We start from the raw sequence: 15696 nt of genomic DNA, 5'->3' as shown, positions 1-15696 counted from the left end.
GGACCGATATTCTTTGAGGACCAGATATCCAAGATAAGAATAATCCAAGGAAGGTCATACTCTGTGAACACCCGGGTGGGGTATGTACCTTGAGAGATAATGATCATGGTGTCTATAAATCATTGGTCTCGCCATCATTCTGCCCTGGTCTTATGGAGAGATAGAGTTGTTAGTCAAGGCCTTGCTATATGACAATGTTGGTTTTTATGATGAAAAACAGATGGCTTACCAATCTGAATCTTCTTATGAGACCTCTTCATATTGAGAATGTCCATGTACCATTTATGAATACCTCCCTAGTTAAGAGGGAGTGTTGAAAAATGTGTAACTAGGTTCGGTCTTCATAAATATGAAATGTAATTTTGATTCTTGTAAATTGTAAAATGAAAGAAGATTATTATTATTATTATTTGAGAATGGGTTTCATGCTCAAGGTCTTTTATTTTATAGGTTAAGTACCCATTGAGTGCTTCTAGGGTTTGTCCTAGGTCAAGAAGTCAAAAGGATCATTGTCATAAGTTGAAGACCCTTATAGCACATTATAACTTTTAAAGTAAATTATTTTTGTCCTTAAAAGTGTCAAAATACCCTCCAAGATCAAGTCGGCCTGGCAAATGGAAAGTCGGCCTAATTTGAGGATCCACATCCACCTTTGAGAAGCTTATATAAAGGAGTAAACTCAACCTACTTGGAGCACATTCATCTCTCACTCATTCAAGTGAAGGAAGAAGAGGAAGAAGGTAGCAAAGAAGGAAGAGGACAAATAATACTTGGTTTTGGGATAATTCTCTCTCACACAAGTGAAGGAAGGCTAGGGTTTCTATAGTAGATCTAGGGTTTTCCATTACAAGTTTGATCTTGAAGAAGAGAAGGAAAGAAGGTCAAGCGAAGGTCACAAGAATCCATCCTCAAGCTCCATAATTCAGAGAAAGCCAAGCGAAGGTCTAAGGAAATCCTGGGAGGCCGAAATAAGCTCACACGTGCGGCAACAACAACTGCAAGAGGGCCGAAAATTTTAGGTCTATAGTGGAGGCTGAAATTCTGCAGGTAGAGGTCGAAGTTGTGCTAGTATAAGAGATTTGAATGGGTTTGACTTGGACAAGGAAAGTACATCATATGGAAAGGTTGGACTTGGTCTTGGATGGTATTGGTCTTGGTCTAAAGGTCTTGGAATTTGTCAATTAAAGAATCTATAATGAAGAGAAGATATTTACAGTATTCCTCTCAAGTAGAGAGGTTGTGGCCCTGGCTTGCAGCCTATATTCTGTGTTATTATCCTTCTTGTTTTTGGTAGTTGTTTGATGATACCCAAACATGATAGTAACAAGTAAATCTAATAAGTAAGATAAGTAAAAAGACACAAGCAATTATTAAAGAAAGAGAATTCACTCTAATCATTGCCCTCTAGATTTTTCAACATTGGATGCTTACACTCTACTTTAACCTATTGATAATCCAAACATATCACAATAAATTCAGCCAATGGTAAAACTTATTAACCGTTATCAATGTTTTATGATATCTTGGGTGACCTTAATACAACTTAACATGAAATTCCCTCAAGATAAGCTTCTTGAGTTCATTGTTGTCTAGAACATAGATCTTATCCCTAAATCTGACCAAACCATCTGCCATGAGATGATAATCCACATCTTGATCACCTGTACCTTGCTATTATAACCTGTGCTTAAGTTGTTGGTACCTGTCATCCTATTGTCCTGCCTATAAGATATCATCCTGTAAATCTGTACCATATGAACTCATAGATGTTATGTGATTTACCTGCACTTTCCTGCTAAGAGCATGTGAAACCTTGTTCTCTTTACCCTTAATGTACCTGATCTTGAAGTCAAACCCATTGATCATCGCCAAACCACCTAGCTTACATGGCATTCAAATTAGGTTGGTCTAATAAGTATCTCAATCCATTGTGATCACTCATCAAGATGAACCTCCTGCTAACAAGATAATATCTCCACATCTTCAATGCTAGGATGATCGCTGCCAACTCAAGATCGTGTGTCACGTAGTTCTGCTCATTCTCATTCAATTTCCTTGATTCATAGCATACTACATGTCCTTCCTACATTAGAACCCCACCAAGTCCTCTCTTGCAAGCATTTGTACATACCACAAACTCTTAGTTTGGATCTGTAATCTTTAGAACAGGAGCATTTGTAACCAACTGCTCAAAACTCACTACACATTCCTCTGTCCATTAAAATTTATTTCCTTTTTCGTTGCAATGATGTAATAGGATAGGCAATCTGCGAGAAGTTCCTAATGAATCTCCTGTAATGATTGGCTAGTTCCATAAATGATCTAACCTCATCAACATTATTAGAAGCTACCCATTCCATGATAGCTTTGATCTTTTCCGGGTCCACTGCTATACCTTCCTTGGAAACCACATGCCCCAAATAATGAACTTTTGACTAAAATAAACTGAATTTTACTAAGTTTGGTGTACAATTGATGCTCTCTTAGAAATTTCAACATTGTTATTAATTGTTTTGCATGCTCTTCCTCATTCTTAAAATATATCAATATATCATCAATGAATATAGCCACAAACTTGTCCAGATAAGGATGCAACACACTATTCATCAAACACATGAAAGTAGTTGGAGCATTAGTCAAACCAAAAGGAACCACAACAAAATCATAATGCCCATACCTAGTCAGGAAAGAAGTCTTCTAGATATCCTCTTCTTTGATGCGTACTTGATGGTATCCTAATCTCAAATCAATCTTCAAGAACATTGTTGCTTCCTTCAACTGATCAAACAAGTCATCAATCTGCAACAAAGGGTACCTATTCTTAATCATCACCTTGTTCAACTGCATGTAATCAATACACAACCTGAGAGTACCATCCTTCTTCTTCACAAACAATACTGGTGCACCCCAAGGAAACACACTTAGCTTAATGTATCCCTTGTCAAGCATTTCCTTCAAATGGAACTTCAATTCTACCAATTATGGAGTGCTCATCGTGCACGGTGCCTTTGATGGTGGTGTTGTTCCTACCATCAACTAAATAGAAAATTCCACTTCCCTATGAGGCGGTAACTCTTAAATATTTTCTGGGAATACATCTTGAAACTGCTACAAAACCGGATACCTTTTCAAGACCTCAGCATCCTCAAAATCCTTATCATTTTCATTGGAAATATGAACCACAAAAAATACACATCCTTTCCTGCTACTACACTTTTCCTGCATAGTTGTAACCATCCTCACTAATGTAGGATTCTTCTTACCCTGCAAGATTCTCTTATCTCCATCATCATCCAAGCACTTAATAGCCTTGGCATAGCAATCAACCTCAATCCTGTGAATGTATAACTAATCCATACACAATAGCATATTGTATGATCCCAATGAAAGCACATATAGATGTGTTGATGTAGACATACCATTCAACTCAAATGCACAGGCTCTTACTCAATGATGAACTATTTTCTTAGTACCTATATCCAACTACACTAACCAAAAATTTGCATGCATTTCTTTATTCAAACCACACTTATCCACCATGTCATGACTAATATAATTATAGTTAGATCTTGTGTCAATCAAAATAGAAACAACTTGATCACAAAGCTTACCTTCCATCTCGATAATAGATGTCGATGATCAGCCTGCCTATTATTTAAACCTGCATAAATCTGAGGAATACCTTGTCCAACATCCCCAATTGTGTGTGCCTCCTGAGAACTATAGATATGCGTGTGTCATCCTGATGTTGTGGACAATATCTCATGCGATGATCTTTGCCACAAGTGCAACACTGTAAAGGATTCCTGCCATCACCCTTGTTCTTCTCCTGAGACTGAAATCCCTGGCGTTTGTCAGTTGAATTGAACTTCTTATGTAGTGTTTCATTCTCCGTGTCATCTGTATCATGTATCATTCCTCTCTTCTTAACCTAATTTGCTTTATTCTTATCATTACTCTTCCAATCATGTTTAGACTCAGTCTTACGCTTCGATTGCTCATAACAGTGCTTAAACTTTTTGATGGCTTCCTATAGGCTTGTCAAACTCAATCTTGTGTTTGAATGACACTGGTAACCCACTGATGAATCTCTGAATATTTTCTTTTTTCTCCTTAAGATAAGGCATGTGTCTCAAAAACTCTAAAAATCTACTAGTATACTCCTCATCGGTCATATATTCCATCTTCAACTCATAAAATTCCTTTGCCCTGTCATCATAGTATCTCTTAGATACATACTTCTTCCTGAAAAGTCTCTCGAACTCACTCCAAGTCAGCTCCTCTTCCCAAATTCCTCTAACATTCTTCACGTCTTCCCACCAAATGTTTTTTTTCCTGTAAGAGTGAAAGTACCTATCTTGGCTTTCATATTCTTTGAGTAATCATGCAACCGAAAGAACTTATTCATCCCAAGAAACCAAGCTTCTGCATCTTGTGACTTCTTCATTTCTCCATCAAATGTAGGAGGCTTTACTTTCATGAACTCCTCTATAAAGTACTGCTTCTCACTCCTCCTATACGGATGGTGATAGTGATGACGATGTTGTCTCTCTAAACCAAAACTAGAACGAAATCCACGGTCATTACCTCTCCCATCAGGTGTATCCAATAACCTACCATCTCTAATTGTGTCATCCCTGCAAACCTGTATCCCCACTAAGACCTGTTGCCATATGCCCCATTGGCCTTTACCTCCTATCCATGAATGATCCTAAGTAGTCCATGTCTCTACAAATATGATAAACTCTGAAGAATCATTACATAAACCTCTCCTTTTTTCTCCTGTGATTGAATTATTATGTCATTATCTACCTTACAACTACTGATCTCTGCTTTCAAACTTCTCAATATATATGCTATGTCAGGGGAGTACTCATCACCATGTTTCTCACATGATCTGTAGGGAGAATCACGTGAACTGTAGTCCACCATTTTGCTTGTCATCTTTGATCCTCTACTTCCTTCAAACCTACCATGTCAGATAAACCAAACATAAATATAATCAACATACATACATACAGATTATTACTTTTACTGAATCACACATATATGCACCAACAACACATTATATTATCCATGCATATAAAACATATAAGAAGATGGGCTCTAACGTGGCCACAGGACGAAAGGAGGTGCACGCATCGCCGAACTAGCAAAGGATTAGGGTAAAAATCTTTTACGGCAGCTAACCACGGCATTTGCTGCAAACTGTTTCAACCCTCCTAACATTAGTCGACACCCGACGCCTGCACTCGCAGTCAACTGTCTCCCCTGCGGTCTCGGTGGCGGTTCCTGGCATCATGGACAGTATGGATTTCGAGGAGGTAGACTACTCCCAGGACTCGTATCATGGGTAGTTTATCTTTCGTAGCCCAAACCCTAACCTTTCCATATCTGAATTGCTACAGCTCTCGGTTTTGGTTTACCCCTCCTCTACGTCGGTTGTCACTCTGCCTGGCTATTCTTCATCCACCTTACAATTTGGCTCACTCTCCCTTGATGCTATGGGCCTTGACTACCCTCCGCTATCCCCCAGGACTCTAAACCTACTTAACGTTGTATCCCCTCTATCGCTAACATTCGATCTGATCCCTTCGAGCATTTCTGTCAGGCCAGGTTAACTCCATAAATTAGTGAGCGCAAGAAACAACTGGTAATTTTATTCATTAACCAACTATTATTTATACATACACAAAACGGATCAGTTCATCTTCTAGATGACTGTCCAGCTTCACCTCATCCATTTCGGATTAGGTGTCAACATTCCCCCCCTTAATCTGAAGGGATGTTGGTGAGTTCAAGCATCGATCTGAATCTTTCAAGCTTTTCTCTTCCAAGCGCTTTGGTGAAGATGTCTACAATTTGCTCGTTTGTGGAACAATGACGGAGATGGATTGTTTTGGCCTCAACATGATGTCGGATCAGATGATATTTAGTATTGATGTGCTTAGTACGATCATGGAACTTTGGGTTCTTGGCCAACTTTATTGCAGAGGTGTTATCAATCATGAGTGGAGTTGATTGTATTTGTTTTACCTGCAAATCTTCAAGAATTTTCCTGAGCCACACAATTTCTTTCGTTGCTTCAGCTGCTGCCACATATTCTGCTTCTGTTGTGGAATCTGCTGGTACTGATTGTTTGCGTGATCTCCAGGAGACAGCTCCCGATCCAAGACTCATAGCATATCCTGAAGTAGATACCCCAGTTTCTTTGTCTCCATTGAAGTCTGAATCAGAGTATCCAATCAAGTTGAAGTCGTCCACCTGTGTATACTTGATTCCATGGTCTTGAGTTCCCTTCAAGTACCTTAGAACTCTTTTTGCAGCAGACCAATGTCCCTCACAAGGCTTTTGCATAAACCTGGAGAGGATTCCAACAGCAAATGAAATGTCTGGTCTGGTAGTAGTGAGGTAGATGAGACTTCCTACAAGCTGTCTATACTTTGTTGCATCCTCAAATTCCTTTCCTTCAATAGATGTGAGCTTCAAGTTTTGTTCCATTGGAGTAGAAAGGGGATTGCACTCTGTCATGCCAAATCTGTTTAACAAATCTCCAATGTATTACTTTTGAGAAAGAAATATGGACTTTGGGTGTTGGGTTACTTCAATGCCAAGATAGTAATGAACATAGCCCAAATCAGTCATTTCAAAAAAATTTCCTAATTCTTTCTTTATGGATGCAATATAGCTTTCATTGTTCCCTGTCATTAAAAGATCATCTACATATACCACAAGATATACAACTGTTTTGCCAACTTTCTTGACAAATAAAGTTGCATCATCAAGATCAAAATGATTGAAGTTGAGTTTCAGAAGATGCTCAGTTAGTTTTTCATACCAGGCTCGTGGTGCTTGTTTGAGGCCATACAAGGACTTCACAAGTTTGCATACTCTGTGTTCATGTCCTTTCACAGCAAATCCTTCAGGCTGGGATATAAAAACATTCTCTTTTAGATCTCCATTCAAGAATGCAGTTTTTACATCCATTTGATGGACTTTCCAACCGTTCTGAGCAGCTAGTGCAAAGAGTGTCCGGATGGTGGCCCATTTTGCTGTGGGAGCAAAAGTTTCCTCATAATCAACCCCTTTCTTCTGTGCAAAACCTTTTGCCACAAGCCTAGCTTTGTGCTTGTCAAGTGAGCCATCAGCTTTGTACTTGTTCTTGTAGACCCACTTGCAGCCAATTGGTTTGGTTCCAAATGGAGGATCAACCGGCTTCCAAGTGCCATTCTTTATGAGGGCATCATACTCCTTCTGCATCGCTTCTTTCCATTTATCATGAGAAGCAGCTTCTTTGAATGAAGTTGGTTCAAAATCTGTAGACAAGTTCAATTCACAATCATAAGTAACATCCATATCAACAGGTGAATTAGAGTTATCTACATCACCTCCATCTTGTCGGTTTGAATTTCTGGTTCCTGTTTTTCCGATTTCATCAGGATGAACACTTTCAAGTGTCTTTGTCAGCCACTTTGGGGGACCTTTCTGAGATGGTCCAGGCTGTTCTGTTGATTGAGTTGGGACTGAATCAAGATTAAGTCTCCCAATTCTATCAATTACATCACTTAAAGCATCATCCGTTGTTGGAGTGTCATGCAGGGGAGATTGTTCTTCAGAAGGAGATTCCACATGTTGATCTAGTATAGGAATCCCCCCTTCAAGATGTGGAATCTGATTATCAAACTCTTGGAATGATTTTGGTTTTGTAAATCTATCCAAGCGATCAAGTTGCCGCTCAACAACACTGTCAGATTTGGATGATTCAAGAAAAATGACATCTCTAGATAAAACAAACTTTTTATTTACTTCATCATAAAGGCGGTATGCTTTAGATGTGTTTGAATACCCCAGGAAGATACACTTACGACTTCTAGCACCAAGTTTGTTTCTATGTACCTTTGGTATTAAAGCATAACAGGTGGAACCAAATATCCTGAGATGTTTTACCGAAGGAACATGTCCATACCACAATTCATAAGGAGTCTTGTTTCTTATAGCACTAGATGGACATCTATTCTTTATATATGCAGCACATAGAACAGCATCAGCCCAAAACATTGTCTTTACATTTTTGAAGAAAAGCATGGATCGTACCATATTCAAAATTGTTATGTTCATTCTTTCAGCTACACCATTATGTTGAGGATTATAAGGCACAGTTGTTTGATGTTTAATCCCATGTTGGCGAAGATAGTGTTCAAATTCATTTGATGTATATTCTTTTCCATTATCATTGCGAATAGACCCAATATGAGATTGTGCATCATTTTCAATCCATTTATGAAAATTCTTGAATGTTTGAAAAGCATCAGATTTGTTCTTCAATAAGTAAACCCAACACATTCTGGTGTAATCATCAATAAATGTCATGATATATTTATTTCCATTTGCAGAAGGAACAGGCATTGGACCACATAAATCTGAGTGAATAATTTCAAGCTTCCTATGTGCTCTTGAATGTGAATCATGAAAAGACTGTTTGCTATGCTTTCCTAGAATGCAAGCATCACATTGTTTATGTTTTCTAGGAATTGTAGGCAAACCAGCAACACCATTTTTCTTCAACAAGCGGAGACTATCATAGTTTAAATGTCCAAATCTAGCATGCCATAATAAACTTGATGGAAGTGTACCTTCTTCATGATGAGAAATATATGAAAAATGTTGTGCATGAGCAGAGGTTCCTTGCAGTTTAAGAAGTCTTTCTTCTTCTATACCCCTCATGACAAGTGAATGGTCAGATGCCTTTCTTACCTCAAGCTTTCCATCAAACATATGAATGGAGTGACCTTGCTGGCGGATGTGGACCAGGGACAGCAAGTTTCTCTTGAGCTGTGGGAGATATAGAACATGATCCAGAAGAAAATCTGGAAGACCAGGCAGTTTAAGCCTGATTGTGCCAAGCCCTGATGGCTTGATTTTTGACTGATCTGCAAAGTATACTGCTCCATCAACATTGTCAGTGAAATCTTCAAAAAATTCTTTCCTATGAGTCATATGACAGGTTGCTCCTGAATCAAGCAACCAGTCATTTTTCGAAGAAGCAAGTGAAGCATTAAACAAGTCTTCATTTACTCCAATGTTACATTGTGCCTCAATATAGTGAGCGGATTCAGGTGCTTTACCTTTGTCTGTGTCATCAGTTTTACCTTTCTGCTGGTTTCTTCTCTGCTCAACCTTGTCCCATGGTAGCTTGCATGTAGAAGCATCATGTGATCCATTTCGTTTGCAGCGAATGCAATGCAGATCTGCCTTTTCTGCTTGAGAATGTCTGCCCCCCCTGCCTCTGAAGTATCTTCCTCTTCCTCTTCGTCCACCTCTTCCTCTTGTAGAATCTTGAGCAGGATGCTTTTCTTTATGAGCAAGGCAAACAGTCTCTTCAAAAGATTCAGGGACTGTTTTCTTTCCAAAGGCTTTCTCTCTTTCAGCAAACTTTTTCACAAGAGAGTCAAAGGTTATATCTTTAAGGTTTCCATTTGCTTGTAAAGACTCAAGATAATTGGAGTAGGTAGGATAGAGTGCTTTGAGAAAGGCAATAAGAGAGATATCCAGCTCAACCTTAGTGGATTTAATATCATGCATTATAGACTTTATTTCAGATGCAAGAGCAAGAGGATCATTATTTTTCAGTTCAAGAGTGAAGAGTTTAATCATTAGCTGAACAACTTCAAGTGCAGAATGTGTATCATAGAGTTCTTTCAACTTTTGTAAAGCTTCAAAGGCAGTGGAATAGGATGAAATATGACGACTTACTTCCTCATTTACAGATGCTGCGATCAATGCATAGGCTTTGTTGTTCTTGTTTTCCCAAATGGCAAGTTCTTTGTCTGATGTGGGCTGCACAGGGTCTCTGTCTTCTTCTCCGACACACACTCCTTTCCACAGCTCATTGTAGATGAGGGTGTGTTTCACCATCCGAGACCATTCAGAATAGTTCTCCTTGCCAGTGAGAACTATTCCGACCATAGAAATGATTGAATGCATTCTGTAAAAATATCTCTGCTAAAAAAAAACTTATGTTGATAAAAGACTTCTGCTGGAAAAAAAAAATTCTTATGCCACAGCAAGACTTCTGCTGGAAAAAAAAATCTTATGCCACAACAAGACTTCTGCTGGAAAAAAAATCTTATGCCACAACAAGACTTCTGCTGGAAAAAAAAAATTCTTATATCATAGCCTTATGCATTTTATTTTCTTCTAACATTTACATCAGCATCACCATTTCTTATATCACTGCCACACTACTATGTTTTGAGAAAGAAAAAAAAGGCGCTAAGGGTTCTCTTCAACATATATCACTTCAATATATATCAATGCAAAAACTGTTAAAAAAGGCAGCGCAATATATAAAACTTTTGAATGATACTGCGCGTTTTAATCTTCACAGTCTTCACTGTTACAGCAAGCGCAGAGACAGTGTACTCGATGTCTTTCCTTGCTTAAATGAATCTATGCCAGCCTTTATATAGAGAGCAGTCAATGTATGATACAGATACAATGTGTATTTAGAGAGAAACATGACACACAGAAGTCGATGCTCACTCAAACTGCAAACCTCAGATCGAACATCGCTCCTCTTGTGCAAATATCTCAAAACGTATTTTTGATTCCCTTTAGCTGCTTCAAAAAATTTCTGTTCAAAATCCGCTGTGGCTGCTCCTTTGTCTGGACGGAAGTTTGAGAGCTCCGGTCTCTTCAACCCGCGGCAGTGGCCCTTTTAGATAAAAAATACACCAATTTCTATTTGATAGTTTAATTCAAAACCATACACAGTAATGGAGTTGCTCAGTTTGCAGAAGATATGTTCCATTACATAATCCCGACTTATTTTGATGTTTTAATACAAATACCTACAGCGAGATGGAAGGCCCTCGTCGGCAAAGAAGCGGAATGAAGAGGATGAAGGCAAAGGAGAGGGATAACGATGATGAAGAAGATGATGTGGATGTGGATGAATGCGTAGGCTTAGCGGACGGTGAGAAGAGGGGGAAGCAGCGTCGCCCCTCTCGGAAATCCCGTCAATTTCAGCCACTTTCTGCTGCTACTGATTGTAATGCAATTGAAAATCTAGTACTGGATTTGCACAAGATTGTAACTCACAGTTTTCATGCATACCCCCATTTCTGAAAGAAGAAGCAGTCGAGGGTTCCAGTTCCTTCGCTAAGTCATCCTCGGAAATGCATGTGGACATCGAATGTCGTCATTCACTGGTATCAAATTCATTGGAGGTTACAAGAGAGGAGTTACGAGCAGAAGAGGAGCATGTCAGGTGTCAGGCCAACGTTTATGGACAGACAGGCCAACGTTTATGGACAGACAGGCGTTACAAAGGCAGCGCTGGTGCGCCAGAGAATATCATCGACAGACTGGCGTTACTGGTGTGCCAGAGAACATCATGTCAAGACAGAGGTTTCATGAGGCAGCAGAAACCTGGCAGAGGAGTTACAGCTATTTCTGGAACTTGGCTCTGATACCATGTCAGGCCAGGTTAACTCCAGAAATTAGTGAGCGCAAGAAACAACTGGTAATTTTATTCATTAACCAACTATTATTTATACATACACAAAACGGATCAGTTCATCTTCTAGATGACTGTCCAGCTTCACCTCATCCGTTTCGGATTAGGTGTCAACAATTTCCCTGCCCCCATCTTGTCCTGATCCCCAAATTCCACCAAACCCTAGCACCCTCCCCTCAGGCAACTTCAAAACACCCATGATTAGGGTCAAAGCAGTGACACAACAGACTCAAGAAGGCACAGATCCGCTGCAAGGACACCCATTTGCTCCGCGAACTGGGAAGAGGAAAGTAAAGTGTGTGAAATCTACCTCAAAGGACCTCACAATCATATTTGGAGAGGACATCCCGATGTGAGAGGTAGTGGACAAGGCCAATACGGTATTGGCATACTCAGCAGCAAGATTAACAAGCTGGGTCAAGGAAATTTGGGGCAGCACTCTCAAAGAGCTACCAGAGGTTCAGAATCTAGCAAGGGGATGGTTTGCGCTGCATTTCTCCAAGGTGAACTACACAGAGCTAGTTCTTGCAAAATACTGGCACATTGAGATGGCGCCGGTCCTTCTCAAACGTTGGAATCCATTATTGGACCCAGAACGGGAGCAAATAGGCGCTAGCCCCATAAGGGTTAGATTACTAGGGCTACCTCTACAGTATTGGTCTGGAGCAGTTTTTGTAAGGATTGGGAATGCCCTTGGTACATATCTAGATTACGAAAAGACCTATGTGCAGACCAAGAATACATTGATGGCTAGAATTCTGGTTTATCTAGATACAAGGGAGGGCCTGGAAGAGAAAATTACACTAAAATGGCGGCATTACACCAGCGTCTAGATCTTGGACTATGAGGGGGTTCCTTTTCAATGCAGGAGGTGCCACGAGGTAGGGCATATCTACAAGGATTGTCCTCTACTCATAAAATCAGTTGACCCTCATAGCTTTCCTACTCCTCAAAAGGGCAAAGCAATAGTTAATTAGGCCAGCACCCCGGCTCACAGAGCACATGATCGAGGCGAATCCTCCAAAGCAGCAGATGAACAACACAGAATGCCATCGCCTCCACTGACCCGTGCTAGAGCTGCAACTGCTGCAAAGGTCGCAAGAAAAGCAGGTACATCTCTCTTTTCTCCCCCTATCTCAAATGTTACTTCTATCTCATTTGCTTGCAGTGCATCATTAGATACTTCATCTGCATTGTATATGTCTCCTACTATTTCCTGTGCTATCTCCTCGCCCCCTCCCTTCATCTCCACCATCTCCCCATCCTTTCCACCCTCCCCTCCCTCCCCCCTGCCATCGGTCATTGATTGGCCTACTATGCCCCATTCATACAACCTTTGCTCCCACTTCATCCCGGACTCCATCAACCATACTGGTCTAGGTCTCACCTTCCCTGGGTCGGTCATTCAAGCGACTCGGGGCTGTAAATCTAATCTCTCAAAAGCCATTCTGAAGGCTAGGGCAGAAGTAGTCTCTGGCAAACAATCCACTCTTGAAGGGGTTCTTAGAGCGATGAACACCCCTGGGAGGGTTCCACCATGAAATGCCTCTCCTTCAATTGCAGAGGCATGGCTAGTGCCTCCAAAAAACTAGCCCTGCGGAGGTTATTTGATATTGAACCTGTGGATATTATCATGCTGCAAGAAACCCTGGGAAATGCTGAGTCCATCAATCGAACCCTAGCAGCCATAAAACCTGGTTAGCAATTCCTCTCTTTGGATGTTGTGGGTAGATCAGGGGGACTAGCCATCGGATATGATCCTCGCTCCATAAATGTATCAGCCTCTTGGGGAGGAGTGGGATTCATTGGATTGGACTTATTCTCGACCGACCTAGGTATGACAATCATAGTTATCAATGTGTATGGACCCTGTCAGCGGAGAGATGAATTTTGGAAGCATTTCCTTAATAGTGGAATCATAGTTGTTGATAAGTTGATTATTGGGGGTGATCTTAACTTCTCCCTAGGTTTTGGGGAATCCTGGGGATCACAAGCTCAAGTAGACCCTATGTCAGATTTCTTCAGGGACATTCTAGATTTGCATAACCTCACTGATGTCCCAATGATCAAGCCCTTGCCCACTTGGAGAAACCGAAGAGTTGGGGATGCAGCTCTGGCTAGAAGGCTTGATCGTTTCCTGATTAAAGTGCCTTTGCTTCAGCAGCTCAATAGATACAGACAATGGGTAGGGTCCGGAGGGATATCAGACCACTCTCCTATTTATTTGGAAATCCTAGGACCTAAAGCCAAACCAAAGTCTCCTTTCAAATTTAATCATGTTTGGCTCCAAGACCTGGGATATATCAAGTTGGTCTCGGACTATTGGACAACCCATCCCATATCTAGTCACAGATCTGCGGCTGAAGGATTCTGCCACAACCTATCTCAGCTAAAACACTTATCCATCACCTGGGCAAAGGAGAAAAAATTGAAGGATGATCAGACCATATCAGCTATTGAAGCTGAATTGAATGAGCTTTTGGATGACAGCAACAAGGGTTTTGCATCTGCAAATGAGAAATCACATCTTATTGAGCTCGAAAAACAGAGAGATAAGATCCTGAAGGAAAGAGAAGAAACATGGAGACTAAAGAGTAGAGCAATCTCGCTACACGCTGGCGATGATAACACAAATTTTTTTCAGAATTTTGCTAAAGGAAGGAAGATAGCGAATACAATCTGGAAAAGGCCTCTTCTAGATGGAGGTGTGGCTGACACTTTTAAAAAGCTATCTCTTTTAGGCACCTCTCACTTCCAGCATCTATACAAATCTCCATAAGAGGCCAATTTAGTTGATATCATTCAAGTGGTAGGCTATTTCCCTATATTTGTAGGGGAGGAGGAAGCGCAAGATCTCAATTCACCTATAACGATTGTTGAACTAGAGGGAACTTTAAAGTGGTTCAAAAAAGACAAAAGCCCGGGACCAGATGGGTGGACTATTGAGTTCTATCTGGCTTTCTACAATCTTTTAGCACATGACCTTCTCCAGGTTGTGGAGGAATGCCTGACTACAGGCAAATTGTACAATGCCATAAATTCCACTTTCATCGCTCTCATCCCCAAACCATATTCCCCATCATCCTTCAATGACTTCCGTCCCATCTCACTCTGTAACTGCCTCTATAAAATGATATCCAAGATCATTTCAAATCGTATGAGACCTATTCTCTCTCATCACATCTTACCTGAACAGTTTGCCTTTCTGGAAGACCGTCAGGTCCATGAAGCCATTGGCACTGCACAAGAAGCTATTCACTCAATTAGATCCAGGAATCTAAAGGGGATCATCCTCAAGATTGATCTGGCAAAATCTTTTGACTGGGTTAGCTGGCTTTATATCAAAATGCTTCTTATCCACCTGGGATTCCCGCACCTATTTACTACCTCGATCATGGCCTACATCTCCACGCCATCCTTCAGCATCCTTATTAATGGCTCTGCCTCTCCTTTTTTCCATGCTGAAAGGGGACTCAGACAAGGATGCCCACTATCCCCCCTCCTCTTCATTATTATCATGGAAGGTCTCAGTCGGTTAATCAATCATGAAAAGTGAAGTGGAAAATTATTCGGGTTGAAAATCAATGATCAGTGCTACCTCACCCATCTCCTTTTCGTGGATGATTTTCTGATATTTCTGGATGGCAGCATTCGTGACTCAATAACCTTCGATAAGATTCTAGCCATCTTCTCTAGGGCCACTGGTATGCTAGCAAATCATGCGAAATCTACAATCACTCTAGCTCACACATCAGTACAGGAATCCAACTTTGCAATTCAACATTTCCCTTACAGCACCCATCCTCTTGATCGGGGCTTCAAATATTTAGGCTTCTGGATCAAGCCCTTGAGCCAAAAGATTGCAGATTGGATCTGGTTGGTAATCAAATTAGAGAAAAGGATCACAAACTGGTGCCATCGCTTCTTGTCCAGAGCTGGAAGACTTGTGCTTATCAAATCAGTCTTGGAAGCTACCTCGGTATTCTGGATGGCATTGGCATGGATCCCCATAAGTACAATGGCTCGTCTCCAACAGATTTGTTGCAAATATATGTGGAATGGTTGTCAGGACAAAAGTTTTTTTGCATGGGTAAGCTGGAACAAGATAGCATTACCCGAGAAATGGGGAGGATGGGACTCAAAGATCTAACCCTACTTGCACAATCCTTGGCTGCAAA

The 15696-nt window shown here is 40.6% G+C and overlaps 1 protein-coding gene across 1 annotated transcript; it reads left to right on the top strand.

Annotated features, from left to right (window-relative positions):
* Positions 1-13355: 13355 nt before the first annotated feature.
* LOC149164573 (uncharacterized) lies at positions 13356-14297 on the top strand. The gene has a single exon (XM_089429530.1). It carries the CDS (start codon positions 13356-13358, stop codon positions 14295-14297), a length of 942 nt encoding a protein of 313 aa, XP_089285656.1.
* The last annotated feature ends 1399 nt before the right edge of the window (positions 14298-15696 follow it).

Source organism: Pinus tabuliformis, chromosome 5_1, assembly GCF_031772625.1.
Source record: "Pinus tabuliformis cultivar Carrire ecotype Pingquan chromosome 5_1, CPIR1, whole genome shotgun sequence".
Taxonomy (NCBI): domain Eukaryota; kingdom Viridiplantae; phylum Streptophyta; class Pinopsida; order Pinales; family Pinaceae; genus Pinus; species Pinus tabuliformis.
The sequence above is the reverse complement of the archived record's forward strand: the minus strand, read 5'-3'. Positions and strand labels throughout refer to the sequence as shown.

What these genes read in the sequence shown, in the direction of transcription:
- LOC149164573 (XM_089429530.1), top strand. Translation starts at nt 13,356, where the DNA reads ATGACAATCATAGTTATCAATGTGTATGGACCCTGTCAGCGGAGAGAT.